This window comes from Chenopodium quinoa, unplaced genomic scaffold, assembly GCF_001683475.1.
Source record: "Chenopodium quinoa cultivar QQ74 unplaced genomic scaffold, ASM168347v1, whole genome shotgun sequence".
Classification (NCBI taxonomy): Eukaryota; Viridiplantae; Streptophyta; class Magnoliopsida; order Caryophyllales; family Amaranthaceae; genus Chenopodium; species Chenopodium quinoa.
In genome coordinates this window covers 1,953,178-1,968,255 of record NW_018743331.1, presented here as the reverse complement: position 1 = coordinate 1,968,255, position 15,078 = coordinate 1,953,178, and the positions used below count along the sequence as shown (strand labels likewise).

The following is a 15,078-nucleotide window of genomic DNA, read 5'->3' as shown; positions in this document are numbered from 1 at the left end:
GGTCAATAAGTAGGCCAACATGCAGATTAATTCATTGTGCTTGTGCCAGATTCATGCTAATGTTAGAAATGATATTTTGATCCATGACCCGACCCGCTAACCCGATCAGCCCGACCCAAAAAAAGTGCGGATTTGGAAAAGGCTAAAAACATTTTTGGTTCATAAACCCAAGTCTGACTTGAAAAAAGTCCAAAAAAGGCTCGATAAATCCAATACTATTTTGCGAATTTAGGCATAAGTTTTAGGATTTTTTGACAATTACCACCTACAATTGTTGCTGTTCTAGGAATTACCACCTACATTTTATGAAAATGATAAAACTTTCCACCATTTTGAAAGATGACGTCATGGTTGGGCCCATAAACGGTCTTCCCCTCATTTTCCCTCCTTTTCCTTCCTTCCTCTTTCGATATTCAGTTTTTCTTCTTCTTATCCTTTTTAATTTTACACCAATACTAAAATCAAATTGCTAAAATAAAAAGTTAGGATTTCAAAATTCATTGTTCTTCCTTCGAATCTCCAATGCAGTTACGAAAAAAGGTATGTCTGCAAAATTCATGTTCTGAACGACTTAATTTAGGAGTTTTTCAATTGATATAAGGATTTAACCAATTTGGGAATTTGATTATGTTGTTGAAATCAATCAATTGAAATTAGGGTTTAATTAATTTTCATTTATTTGTAATCAAATTGAAAACCCTAACTCCTAAATTAACTGCAATTGAAAACCCCTAAATTAATCCCAAACCCTAAACCAGTAATTAAATTCCCAAATTAAAAACCTTAAACCGATAATTAAATTCTCAAAGTGAAAACCCTAAACCCTTAATTCAATTAAAAACCCCTAAATTAAGTACCTCAACCCAGTAATTGAGCACCTAAACCCAGTAATTAAGCAAACATACCTTTTTCGTGGAATCATTGGAGTGGTGAAGTAAGAGAAATTATTGTTAAAACCTAAATTTTGTTTTTAGCAATTCGATTTCAAGCTATGCCTCAATTTAGATGGAAGTGGAAGAAGATGAAAGTGAGAATCGAGAGAAGAAGAAAGAAAACGGAGGGAAATAGCAAGGATCACGTCATCTTTGAGGGGTTGGTCAAAGTGGTGGGAAGTTTTAGTGTTTTGGAAAAATGTAGGTGGTAAATTTCAAAAGAAAAAAAAAACTGTAGGTGGTAATTCCTAAAGGGAAATTATCAATGATACCCCCCAGGTTTGGGCTTTTCTCAATGATACACTTCATTAAACTTTCATTATCACCGGTACACCTAAACTTTTCCATAAATACCTACCGTACCCTTAACGTTAACTAAACGTTAATTATGGTCGAAACCAACGAAACTCACCTTCCCTACTAATCCCCTATTCCACCATTCACACCAATATACCTCCCCTGCTCCTCTCAATTACCCACGCAGCACCACTTCACGCCCCCACAGCGCCACCACCATTTCAACCCCATCCACCAAACACAACCAGTAGCTCGCCACCTCACCGCATCACCAGCTCCAACTCCCACACATTCCCACATCCAGACCACCTCCAATCACCACCGCAACAACTACAACAGCAACAGCCACGCATCCCCTGTATCAACCTCAATTAATTACAGCACCGTCACTGCCTAGAGCAGCGCCTCTAGCTTCGCAATTCCCCACTGCAACCGCTACCACCATCTCCAACCACCGTCAACATCAATTAGAGAGAGAAAGTGAGAAAAATCATATAAAGATGGAAGATTTGGATGATTATTCCAGAGAAAAATAAGCAATAACCTCCCCCATTAATCCAAACCCACCCACCCCCCCCCCCCCAAATTTCGACCTTGCTGACCAACCTCATTCCCCGATTTCGGCGTCGCTGACCTCCCCCATCCTCCGATTCAAGCCGCGTCGAACTCCCTGCCCCGATTTCGCGTCGAACCCAATGTCGGGTTTGGTTTGGTGGGTTTTTGAATGGTTTTGAGGTTGGCTGGGTTTGGGTTAATGGGGTTTTGGGGTTGGATTGGTTGGTGGTTTCGGGTCTAGTGGGATGGTGGTTCTAGGGTTTGGTTTGGGTGGTGGTGGGGATGGTGGTGGCTGAATTGGTGTGGCGTTGGTGGTTTTTTAGCGGTGGTGGCTAAAGTGGATTCGGGGTAGGGTCGTGGTTGGGGGGTCGAGTTAATGTTGGTTGTCAAGTTGTGGGGGTTTTGCGGTTTGTGGTGGTGGTGGTGGTGGGGGTGGCGCCACAGTGTTGTTGGCCTAGGTGGTGGAAGTGGTTGGAGGAAGGCCATGGAAGGGAGATGAGGGAAAAAGAAGGTTTTTTCTTTTTAGAATTAAGTTAAAAATAGATAATTAATTTTTTTTAAGTTAAAAAAATTGAAAAAAAGCCAAAACTAACATTTTTTTTAACGGAAAGGGTACGGTAGGTATTTAGGGAAAAGTTTAGGTGTACCGGTGATAATGATAGTTTAATGAAGTGTATCATTGAGAAAAGTCCGGAGTATCATTGATAATTTCCCATTCCTAAAACAACAACAATTGTAGGTGATAATTGTAAAAAAAAATCCTAAGTTTTATGGTGTAATACTCATAGGCCCGATTTTTTGATCACCTCTTGCTGGTGTCAACAATCAAGTCCCCCTACACCAGTTGATGGACCATTTTAGTGCCATGCTTGACCTATTTATCGTAGTACCAAAACTTGTACTCCGTATTTCACCTCTAATTGGCAGCACCATCACTTAAAACTTTCCGACAAAGTAAAAGAAAAAGAAAAAAATGGGGAGTGAGGTCGTAAGGAAGAAGAAGAACCCTAAAATGGCGCCTCTAAACCCTAATTGGGCTCTGCTTCAACAGGTACAATCTCTCAATCTCTCTCTCCTTTGCATTCAATTCAATTCAATTCTTCGTATTTCCATTTCTACAAACTAATCATGTTTTTCTGCTATCTTCCATAGAAACTGAATCTTCAGGGTTCCAAACCCAAGCTTCCGTCGCACTCTAATGGCGGCTCCTCACCTACAATATTAGGTCACTTTCACTTTCTCTTTCTCTTCAATTTGTGGTTTGTAGTTTAATGTTATTGTTTGCTTTGCTTAATTGTTCTCTTTTTTGCAGGAAAACGGAAACAACGCTCTGTTTCAGAATCCGATGAGTCTCAAGTCAATGTTCTTGCTCCTACTTCCTCTGATTGCAGGTACCACTTTCACGCTTTCGGGTTTCTTTTACATTATTTATTATCGCCTACCAAACGGGGCTGTTATATGTTTACTTTACCCCCCTGTATATTAGAGATATTAGTGAACTTAGTTGACACTTGACTGTATGCATATCAATTGTAATGTGGATAGATGATATATTTCGACCGTTGTTGGACCAGTAGTTTGGATGTTCAAAACTATTCTAATTTAACTTCTGTTTCCCATGGGTTATATTGAATCCTTTTTCTTAGTTGAGAGTGTGTTAGCAATTCTAGTTCGTATGTGACAGTATATTAATGTTAATCTATATTGATATTTCTTAAGGTTGGTGGATTATCATTCATGTTCAAGCTATTTAAGTGAAACAGAAATTTGAATTTGATTTAAAATTAATTTGGAGAATTGATGGTATTGGTGTCAATTTTGTAGTCTTGTAATTTCCATGTATCAACTGATGATTTGTATTTCCTTCCTCACCTGTCAACATGCCTTTGTCTTTCTTTTTCTTTTTTTTTTTCGCTTGGAACTTGTTATAGTGATTTCTTCTCAAGGAGAACTTAGCTAAAGTGTATGTGTTAATTATTGACGGAGTTCTTATTCATTGCTGGTTTATGTTGTAATGATTTTTATTTTTGTAGTTTGACAGATGAGGTAGCCATGGATTGTGAGATGGTTGGGGTCAGTCCTCAGGGTAATAAAAGTGCTCTTGGGCGAGTTACACTGGTACTATATATTCCTCATTCTCACATTCAAGCTCATCTGTTCATTCATTCATATAAAGTTGTCTTCCTTTTTAAAGTACTGCATCCAAATTTTATTTTTGTGAATTTAGTAATTGAGCTGACATGACTGGTTGTTTGTGAATTTGTGTTATTCCACCCTAAATTTTTGTGGTTCCTTACTTTTGCAAAAAGTAGATTCACCTTTTGTTTTCTGTCTGGAGGAGCTATTAGGATGCATTCAATTTCCCATTGTTGTTTCATCTAGCTCTTTTTATTGTACACTTATATGCATTTTCCATTTGAAAGTATCAGCTATTTGCAGTATTTGGATGTAGTAATAATTTATTTGTCTGCCTATTACCATTTATTTACCATTGCACATGCAAAAGTTGACCTAATAGGCTAATACAACGGCTTTACTACCAATTATGTTATTAATGCACAAACAAAAACTGACCTAATACAATAGCTGTGCCTAATCATGCCATCTTAATAAAATTGCTTTAGAACTTTATTTGAACTTGAGGGATGAACAATTTGTTAGACTGGTTGCTTTATGTGAATTTCGAGTGCTACTATTTTAGACTAGCTACAGCTTCCAACTACGGTTTGATTCTTTGTTTGGATTTTAAGGTTCTCAAGTGCGTATATTTTTAACATAATATATCATTGGAGTAGAATGATGTTTTGTAGCTCATGGACTTTGTTCCTTGATCTATCATCCCCTCATATAGTCATATATGCCATCATGTGTCTTTCTCTTGTTCATATGTTTTCTCGTGTCTAGGTCCCCTATTAATGATTTAATGTACATCAGTTTCTGGCAGGTAAATAAATGGGGAAATGTGGTATATGATGAATTTGTCCGGCCTATTGATCGTGTTGTTGACTTCCGAACAGAAATTAGTGGAATCCGACCTCGTGACTTGAGGAAAGGTATGCTGGGCATTTTTTGTTGCATCACTATTATTTGTATTGAAGAGTTGAAGCCTTATGTCTTGTGTGGTTGTTTTCATATTTGTATCTAGGCTTCTTACTCAGATCCTGCTAGTGACTGTTTTTAAATAAACCAAAACCTTTGTGTTAAGTCCACAAAGTGCAATACAGGCACAACTGGGATGTTTGCATGCATCCAAGTTTGAAAAAAGCCAAAACCTTCATGTTACTCCTTTTGAACAGCATTAAGAAGTCAGCATAATTTTAATTGGATAAGAATAATATAATAATTGGAAATTTCTTTCAGATACTAATTATTGATTATGTGATTGGGTCTTGAATAAGTTATGGCATAATTTGTCCTGTATCTGTTTTTGTTGAGTGCTCCTCATTTTGCTTATGGATGATTCTACAGCAAAGGATTTTCCTTCAGTTCAAAAAAAGGTAGCAGAGTTGATCAAAGGAAAGATTCTTGTTGGCCATGCTTTGCGTAATGATCTAAAGGTTAGTTTCCCCCCTTCCCCCCACAGGCCCACACTTGTAATATTTGTTGATTTTATCTGCATCTTACATTTGAAACTATAACCTCAACTAATCATCTCTTAACAGGCACTTTTGCTAAGTCATCCAAAGAAAGATCTGCGTGACACTGCAGAATACCAGCCATTTCTAAAGTATGTCTCTTGCTTCATACTCTTTTCTTTTTCTAGGCTTTTCCTTTCATATAAGTTGAATTGCTCATCTTGAACCAATTTATTTAAAAAAGTATGCTCCATTGGAATGCATGATAAGTAATTAAATCTGTGAGTTTGATTTTGCTATAAAAGTTCTAATTGCTTTTCTTGAAATGAGTAGAGAAAGTCGTAGAAAGGCACTTCGGCATCTTGCTGCTGAGTTTCTTGGTGCAGAGATTCAGAATGGAGAGCATTGTCCTGTGAGTATCTTATCCTGAATTCCTGATCCATCCAATGACTTCTTCTTAGTTTATAAATTTATTTTTGACAGTAGGAACTAGGTTGTCAAGCTGTCAACACTCTATACATATAGTTTCTGATTATTATTCTATCGAGGAAAGGATTCTGTCAATCTGATGTTAATCTTGCTACTATCTCTCTTGTTGAGATGGAGTGATGTGCATCACGAACTCGTTGATTGTTCATTGGCTACGTTTTGGGTGCTCACTATTTACACTAAGTCACAATTGTTATATGCATCATAGACTTGCTTTCATCACCCTATTTTTACTGATTAAAACTTATATTTACCAATGCTATATTCTTTTTTTTTTTTTTACTGATTAAAGCTCTGATTTAATCTAATTATTACTAAAAAAAAAAAAAAAAAAAAAAAAAAAAAAACTTATTTTTACTGAGAAAGACTGATTTTTACTGAGAAAAACTGATTTTTACTTAATTTTGCCTTAGTGTAGAGTAGCTATGTTTTTTTGGTTGAAATACTTCTGCTTCTTCATCTATATAGAAAAAGCATTCTATATTACAGTCAAACAGTGTGGAAACTGGGATTGTGATAAGGATTCTGATTGCCTATTTGACTCTCGTTTGAGTCAGTTCTCGTTTCTGGAAGAAAGCTGTGATTTTTTTTTAATTATATTATTAGCTTTGTAACTCCATGAGCTGTTTATTCAGTCAAGCTATCAAACTTCTATAACTTTACTTAGAATTTAATCAAAAAGGTGATGCAAGGGTCCCTGTAGCACTACTGAGCTCAAACCACTAGGGCTCTTCCAAGCCCAGAAGCCCCCTTGTGAAGTAGGTGTGGTTTAGACCTCATGGTGGTGGAGTCAGGTGAGGGGAGAATCTATTGACATATAACCCTAGCAATTCAGCAAGTTGTGGGAGTTATTGATGATTGGAGTTCTACACAATACATAATAATTCTTTTAGTTCTAAGGCATTGTGATATTACAGTGCAAAATTCTAATTCTTTTAGTTCTAAACTAGTATGTGACCCGAGCAATGCTCCAGGTGATACTTTGAATAATTTCAATTTTATATTAAGCGCTTTAAAAGACTTATTAAATTTTTAACGTGGGTAAATAAGAATACAATGACGACAATAGCTTATTTTGGATTTTTTTTGGGTTTGGATTCTACATTCTAATACATGTATGTATTTATATATAAATGTGGATTAATAGTGCATGATTTAATTCTATCTAAGATGGTAATGCATGTGGTTTTATTCAATGAGGTTTGGGGTTCAAATCTCTTTGTATGCATTTTTAATTACGATCATTGAATGAGGATGTGGCATGATGCTAAAGGTTGTTAAATGATGATGTGGGCGTCATACTTGTAAGAAGGGATACACGTGGCACATACACAATTTTATAAACGCGTTTTAATATATAGTATAGATTTCTAATTCTCTCCCTGCCGCGGCGCTGCCTCCCCCCTCCCCCCTAAAACCCTTAAAAACCCCTCACCGGCCGCCCGAAACCCTCAACCGTCCTTTGATATCATTGTTACTCATTATATTTGCAACAAAGTGTATACTGTATAGGGAGTATTTGGACCATTTGATGAAAAGAAAGTGAAGGCGAGCGCCTTTGAACTTGTGATTTAATGAGAAATTAATAGGCTCATTGTCGTATGGATGTAACGAGGTAAATTGAGATTAAAAATGACAAGGAGGGGATTCAAAGGACTTTTCTCCTTGCCAAGTTCAATTTGCTGAGTTGGCAAAAATATTAGGAAGTTTGACTTTTGATTCTTAAAGATACAACACCAATTATGGTGCATATGAGTGCTTCAGGTTCTTTATTGAACCCGTATTGGTCTTCTATTGCTATTATAATAAGGTAGCTTACAAGTAGAATGATTCAACGGACTGGATACTGCCTCTTTGGGTGCTTGTTCCATGAACAGAACTGGAAAGTTTTATAACACAAGGTAAGAGATAGAAGATATCAGTAATCCAGTATACTAGGTGCCTGACTTATATTCGTATGAGATAGAAGATTGCATGAAAAATTATGTGGGTGGGGATAATTCATGATCCATCTGCTGATGCTCCCTGCTAGAGTTAGCTTCATGTTATCAAGTTTTATGCTGATATGCCCTCTGCTCTGTATGGACCCTCTTAAATGCAAATGTTTACTTTTATACACATCTCTTGGGCTGGACTTGTTAAAATATAGCCTTCTTAGGTGGGGAGGGCCTTTATTTATTTTTTCTGAGAATGCTATTCGCTACTATCAAATGGGCTCTTTCTGCCTTTCACCCAATTTCCTGGATATGACTTTGTGAGAGAAAAAAAAATTGCTGTTGGAAGCCAAGTCTACCATGAAACTGCAATATTGAATCAGAATTGTTAGAGTAGGATTATAAATAGGAATCAGAATAAATTTTTGGATCGGATTCCTTGATGATGCTTGCTAGAGCATTGTGATTTCAATCCAGCTGTGTATGAACTTTCTGTGGTTACGTGTTAGGTGACAATCTAACTTGGGTTTTGCTCCTATCTGTGGTCTCTCAGATTGAAGATGCTCGTGCAGCTATGTTGCTGTACCAGAGGCACAAAAAAGACTGGGAGAGGAGTGTCAAAGATCGTTCAAGGCTTATGGAAAAGCAAAAGAAACGCAAAAACAGGAAGAAATCAAACAAGAAAGTGGCCACAGAGGTGAAAAATGTTCCAGTTCTGTAGAATGTATTAGTTAACTAATTTTTATTTTCTGGTTCATAGTTCTAAGATAATAGTCCATTCACCATAGCTTTTTGAAAGAAGAGCACCATATATGGTTGTAAGAATGTTTTTAATGCCTTTTGATTATTGTCCTTTTTTGTATGATTTAAATTTTGTAATACGGAGTAGAATTTATATTTGGTAAAAGAATGTACTTAGTTATTATACTTGAACAGAGTTGCCTAGTTCAATATAAAAACAATAACAATTTAATGCAATTCCTCTTAAAGTTTTAAACCTCCATATATGTTCAGAATTGAGTTTGTAAAGCCGTAGCCCCTTCTCAAGGATGAGCTTAATCGTCTAATCTCGTGGGTTTGAAATCTAAAGATATCATCATAGTTGGTCTTGAAAACTCAAAATTAGTTTTAGTAAAACATATCAAAAATTTGCCCACGAGATTGTCTATTCAACTCATGCAAGAGATGGGTTTATCATCCCTCCATCCAGAACATAGGATTTCCAAGAACGTCCTAATGGGCAATAACCTCATTGAGTCGTTTCCATTCATTCAGACCATAGAATTTCATATTTAAACGTCCCAACAACTTTGTTTCCTCGGCTCGAATCCACGATACGCATCTGCAACAGTTCCATAGCAGTAAGATGCTAAAGTACAGACTTTTTATTCACAATAAACAGACTCATCGCACTCCACTCAAACAGTGAAGAAAGGTGTACGCCACCTGACTGCATAACCATTGGCTCTTTTTGCGCTTGAAAGATGATCAATTTAGGGACCAAGAGAAGTGGTGACCCCAGAAAAGGGCGTTGAAAACTGAAGTTGGAAGCAGCACTATATCTATATATTTTATACCAAGGATAGCTGATTAGTTAGCTCAAAGATGCCAGCAAAAACTATGCTACAAAAAACAATGTGTGAAGTGGAAAGTTGTTTATTACTTGGTCAATATCGTTTTGATTCTGTTGATTATTATTGGTGATTCTTCTAAGTGGTGGTTTAAGTGACTTCCTATGTAATGATTAATTGAAAGTAGGCAATGGCTTTTTGTTCATGTGGCAGCATAACCTTAACTCCCTAACAACACCACAAAATCCTTCTAATGCTTCATCTTGTTACTTCTAGTATGAGATTGCTCTGTTGGTTAAAGCTTCACTCCCAATTTCAGGGGATCCTGTGATCGATTCTCATCACTTGCTCTTACGACTCTCTAAAATTCCAAAAAAAATTATATATGATCTTCAGTGAGCCTTATTGCCATTCTTCCTTATCAAGAATCAGTTTTCTTGTATGTGACTGACTTACAATCGAGTGTAGTTTAGTTTCCTTATCGAGTCGTATCATTGATGTCAAATGGTGAACGAGTAGAAAGTTGGAGAAAAAGAACATAACATGTTACATCGAAGTGATGATTTCTTAAATTATTAGTAGGCGGATTGGTGTTATCAATTTGTAAATGTTACACGAGTGATCGATGAACAATAGCCTAGTATAGGGTATAATTTTGTTAAACACATGCCAATATGCATCATTCATGATTGATTAAATGTTTTTTCTTTTCATTTGAATTGCATATATAAGTTATAAGAACGAAATATTAGTTCAAATAAGGGCTATAAATTATTGGTAGTTTTGACAGACAAACTAAAAAGTACAAAACGCAAACAAATAAGGCGAAACCTTAATGCCTAAAGTGCAAAGTGGGAATGGAAAGAAACAAGCACCTAAGAGGTGCACATAGAGACTATAGAAGAGTGGAGATGAAGCGCAACAAAATAGCAATAGATGGTTACTCTTTGTTTCTTAGCTTATCCACATCAAATTATCAATATTCTACTAAGTGATTTTCAAAGAAACGACGAAATGCATGTGTATGACTAGGACATCCTAGAATTTACAATAATCATTTAATAGAAAACAACAAGAATACAACAAAGGTTTTACCAATATTAGGCACTTAGCCGCATAAATACCACAATTATTGTTATTTATGCGACCTTTTATTAATTAGTTAATTTAAATTAAAAATTACGTTTATGATATATAGGACCATATCATGCTACTAACAGCGCACAAAGTAGGTCTATCCAATAGTCTTAAATCCACAAAACTTCCTTTTGTATAATTTAATTAGCCTAAGTGCACAAGTGCACAACCATTATATGAGTAATTATGAGCTACTTGTTATTTTTAGTACATAGTTCTTTTTCAATTGCTATTTATAGCTCAAACAAGAGGAAAAATGTAAACAAAGTGAATCTATGTTTCCAAAAATGAAAACCTCTTCTATAGCAACACTCCTCTTTCTTGCTATCTTCCTATTTTCATTTGGTAAGTTTCATTTTAATTGCTATATATAATTTTTTTTTATAGCTTTTCTTTTTTCAAGCTTCTTTTGTCTACCCAAATTCCTTTATTTTTTATTTTTTTGAATAAATCCCAAATTTATTTATTAATATGCTACAAAGTCCATTTTTTTTTTTTTTTTTTTTTTTTTTTTTTTTTGGGAAATTCTCTTTGGTAACACTCAAATTTTCTTTGATAAATTGCAAAAATTTCAATTCTCTTTGGTAATCTTGTGTTATTGGTTACCATTGATAAGTGTTATTTTAATAAAAATCGTTAACTATAGTTAGTTTTTTATTTTTTTAATAATTAAATTATTATAATAATAATTTTTAAAAAAATCTCAAACCCCTCCCCCACCCCACATGCCACCAGCAACCCCCTCCCTATGCTGGTGGCTAGGCGCCCCACCACCGACTGGCAACGCCCAGCCTCCCCCACCCTGTCCGACGACTCCTTAGCGTCCCCGTGCCGACCACTATAGAAACCCAAAACCACCAGAATACTCAAACCTGTTCTCTAGGTCTGGTTTTAAAACCCTAAACGAGTTTGGATTTTGTGGTTTTTTGGGTGTGGTTTAGGGATTCCGGATCGGCAAACAAGGGAGAGTGGTCGTTTGGGAGGGGGCCGGGTTTTAGGGGTAGTTTAGGGTAGGGTCAGGGTCGCCGATGGGGCATTGGGTGGGGGAAATGGGAGGTTGTGGGGTCGCTAAGGGGGGAAAAGAGGAGGTGGGGGTGAGGGAGGCTAGGTTTCGTCGGCCAGGGGTGGGGGAGGTCGGGCGTCGCGAGCCAGAGGTGGGGCGTCTGGCCGCCGGCACGGGGAGGGAGCTGGTGGTGGTGGCTAGGTGGGGAAGGGGTTTGGGTTTTTTTTTTACAAAAATTCTTTTTTAAAATGATTTATTTTATTATTGAAAATTGATTAAATTAACCAAACAACTCTAACTATGGTTAGAATTTTAATAAAAGAATAATTATTAATGTTATAAGCAATAAATTAATTATACAAGATTACCAAAAAGAATTGGAATTTTTGCAATTTACCAAAGAGAAAAAGAGAAAGTTGTGTGTTACCAAAGAGAATTTTCCATTTTTTTCCCCTTAATATGTTATTATGTATATATATTGTTTGCAAATATTTTCTAAAGTAAAATAGATGTGATATATTGCTTTTATATCATTTTGTCTGTCTAATGTGTAGCTCGTATACCCATGAGGTAACACATGTTAAAGTACAAAAATAATTTTTTTTTCGCCATAATTAAATGAAAAACTATAAAATAGGGTATGAGAATGATGAATCTTAAAGGAAATTTATATAGTATGAGGAATCTTTTAAATGTTATTGTGTGCCCATCAGAAAATCTTTTAATTGTTTAGCGACTTAGCACTTGCTATTTAAGGTTCACATAATTTGAGCATCGAGAGGCAACTATTTGGGACATCAGTTGAGTCAACAAGGTTATGTTATGTTCATCTTATATCATTTTAATAGATACTGGCAAAGGTCGATAAATTCTACAAACTATAAAAAAGTTCAAATAAAGATTAATAAGGAATACTAAAATCCAACCTATACAATAAGGTAAATTCTAATAAGTTTAAAAATGAAAATCATGTGAATATAACACACTGTATCATGATTTTAACTAAAACAATGAAATAGTAACTACTATGTATTCTAAATTTCTAATATAGTGTGGTTTATTTATTTTTTTTTCACATCAAAAATAGGGTTGAAATCAGGAGAGTGCCAGTTATGTGCATTTGGAACAGTGGAAATGGAGAGATGCTCAATCCCTCAATGCTCTTCAGACTGCAGGAACAAAGTTTCACATTCAACTGGCAGATGTATTGCTATTGACACTTGTTGTTGTGTTGCAAGAGCTCATTTCCATAATTAATTACTTTTCTTTAATTATGTTGATGTTTTCACTTATTATCTACCAATTGTCATGCCTGTTTTTTTTTAAAAAAAATCGGGAGTCTTATGCTTTGAGCAGCAAGTGAGTGAATAATGTAGTACTTTAAAGAGGCTTTTTTTGTTTTACTTTTGGGCAACTGGAGATTTGTAAAGTAATACCCAAGAAAAAAGGTATTGTAAGCTCTTGATACACCACCTATTAAGGAGAAGAAATTTTTATCTTTTGCCTGCAAAATTTACATGATTCTTTAAAAATGTTTGATTATAACTAAGATATTTTAATTTTAAAAGTAAAGATGACATTAGGTTGAGTTGACACGTGACATGACATGAGCTAACATGAAAAAATACAACACAAAAACGAAATAGACATGATACAACATTTAAAATGTGAGTTGGACCATGATAACAAGAGTAAAAACATGACCCAACACGACAAAAAAAAAATGCTCATTAAAATAAATATATGTGGACTAGGGTTATACTTAAGCCACATATTTAGAAATTTAGGCATGCTACATAGCTGCTGGCTCGACTGTGGACCAAGCCTAGCCTATCTGATGCTGCATCATGGGCTTGGCATGAGACACAGCAATCCACAATCTTCTTTACTACACTGTAAAAGATAGTGGTACCTGTGTACCACTCCAAATTTGCTTGCTAAATCATTGTGTTTTATATTTTTAGATACATCATCAAGTTGATGTTCAGTTGCAATGTAGCTTAAGCTGCTTAACCCAATGCTTTTTCAATAGCTAGTAAAGTTACAATCCACTGTATGTGTTCTTTCATGTAACACATGAATTTTAGCTACCACGTATTTGAAAAACTGATGGATTGTCACAACTCACAAAGTCACAATGTATCCTTATAGGCTTTAGCCTTTAGGTTTATTATTCACATCCAATTCTTCAAGTAACCTGTTCAATGGGTCAAGGGCCCATTAAAAGCCCTGTCTAAACTTGTTTATAAACGGATTTTGCCACTCCAACATATAAATGGGGCGGGCTTTTAAAGGATTACCAAATCATGGACTCTTAAAAAAGGGTTACCTCATGAGCCCTTTTTATCTAATATCCTCTAACTTTTCATTCTGATTCTCGTATAACTCTTACTCTTTACTCAAATTATAAACCCTAAATAATTCATCTTGCAACTTGAACTATTGCCCGAAATCCATCTTTTGAGGAAACCTTCAATATATTTCCTCGTTTCATGGATTTCCAAGAGATCGCAAAATTTCCAAGAAGCAATACAATACCTAATCAGTTACTTATATTCTAGAAATAAATTTTTTAATGATTAAAATATACAAATTTTTATCTAATTGGGTGATAAAAAAACAACCTGCAAGTTGGGTTTTTATTTTAAGGTGGTAAAAATAAAAAAAATCTCTTTTAGTAGTTTCAATATTTTCTTTTTTGAATAATAAACAAACAAACAATAATTTCTTGTGAAAGTGATTACATATTTTATTCAATTAATCACTCGCTCTGGTAACATTTAAAGTTTTGTAAAATTACTTCAAAATTCTGAGCATTAAAGAGCTCGTTTTAGAGAGAGAAAGAAAATGAAATTAAATTACGTACATTATCTTATGTATAAAAAAAATGAATTCTAAGTATATTACAAAGTAGTATTGTTATTATATTATGTTATATATATATATTAATTAAAATTAAAAAAATTGTAATTAAACCTGGATACTCAGGAGCTTGATCAACAAGTTTTTATGTAATTATGTGGTATGAAACTATGAATTAAATAGTCCCAGATTCACTTTCTCCTGTTGATGCAGCATGCAGCTTGCATGGCTTTTTATTATCCTTTGAGCTAAGTTAACAATCACTCTAGCTATTAATATTCCAACATAAAGATATCATGTTCTTGAAACATATACTCGTATATATATTACGACAAGTTATGTGACACTGATTTGCTATCTTATTTGACATATATTAAGCATATGAGCTCAAAGAAATATAAAGGAATAAGTGAAAAGTTGTACTACATTTTCCTATACTTATCTGAATTTTATCCCTTAAAATTGTTTCATCACGCTATTAGGCATGTTCTCTTCACCTTATTTTTGCTGAATTAAAATTATTTTCACTCAATTGAATTATTTTTACTAAATTTAAATTATTTTTATTGAACTAAAATTTATTTTACAACTGAAACTATTTTTACAAATTAAAACTTATTTTTATTGATTCTCTATTACATTTTCTCTTTAGAGGTACTAAATTAACTACTATAAAAATTATTATTATTATTGAAATGAATTATTTTTATCGAACTAAACTTA

At 34.8% G+C, this 15,078-nt stretch overlaps 1 protein-coding gene and 1 long non-coding RNA gene across 3 annotated transcripts; both read left to right on the top strand.

Moving 5' to 3' along the window:
• The first annotated feature begins 2,521 nt into the window (after window positions 1–2,521).
• On the top strand, window positions 2,522–8,760 carry LOC110737732 (RNA exonuclease 4-like). Of its 2 annotated transcripts, XM_021918063.1 has the most exons (9): window positions 2,531–2,835; window positions 2,937–3,009; window positions 3,097–3,175; window positions 3,818–3,902; window positions 4,729–4,837; window positions 5,253–5,341; window positions 5,447–5,511; window positions 5,693–5,771; window positions 8,336–8,760. In XM_021918063.1, the coding sequence occupies exons 1-9, from the start codon at window positions 2,758–2,760 to the stop codon at window positions 8,501–8,503; spliced, it is 825 nt and encodes a 274-aa protein (XP_021773755.1). In that variant the 5' UTR covers window positions 2,531–2,757; the 3' UTR covers window positions 8,504–8,760. The 2 variants fall into 2 exon arrangements, with proteins under 2 accessions (XP_021773756.1, XP_021773755.1); XM_021918064.1 differs by lacking the exon at window positions 3,818–3,902 and having other exon boundaries at window positions 2,522–2,835; window positions 4,719–4,837.
• A 1,843-nt stretch (window positions 8,761–10,603) lies between these two features.
• Window positions 10,604–13,005, top strand: LOC110737499. Its single transcript, XR_002514414.1, has 2 exons — window positions 10,604–10,835; window positions 12,581–13,005. It is a non-coding gene; the product is annotated as an uncharacterized LOC110737499 (long non-coding RNA).
• Window positions 13,006–15,078: the final 2,073 nt, after the last annotated feature.

Coding starts and splice junctions, on each gene's coding strand:
- LOC110737732 (XM_021918063.1), top strand. CDS start 2,758: ATGGGGAGTGAGGTCGTAAGGAAGAAGAAGAACCCTAAAATGGCGCCT. Junction 3,903..4,728: donor CTCTTGGGCGAGTTACACTG/GTACTATATATT, acceptor AGTTTCTGGCAG/GTAAATAAATGGGGAAATGT. Junction 5,772..8,335: donor AGAATGGAGAGCATTGTCCT/GTGAGTATCTTA, acceptor GTGGTCTCTCAG/ATTGAAGATGCTCGTGCAGC.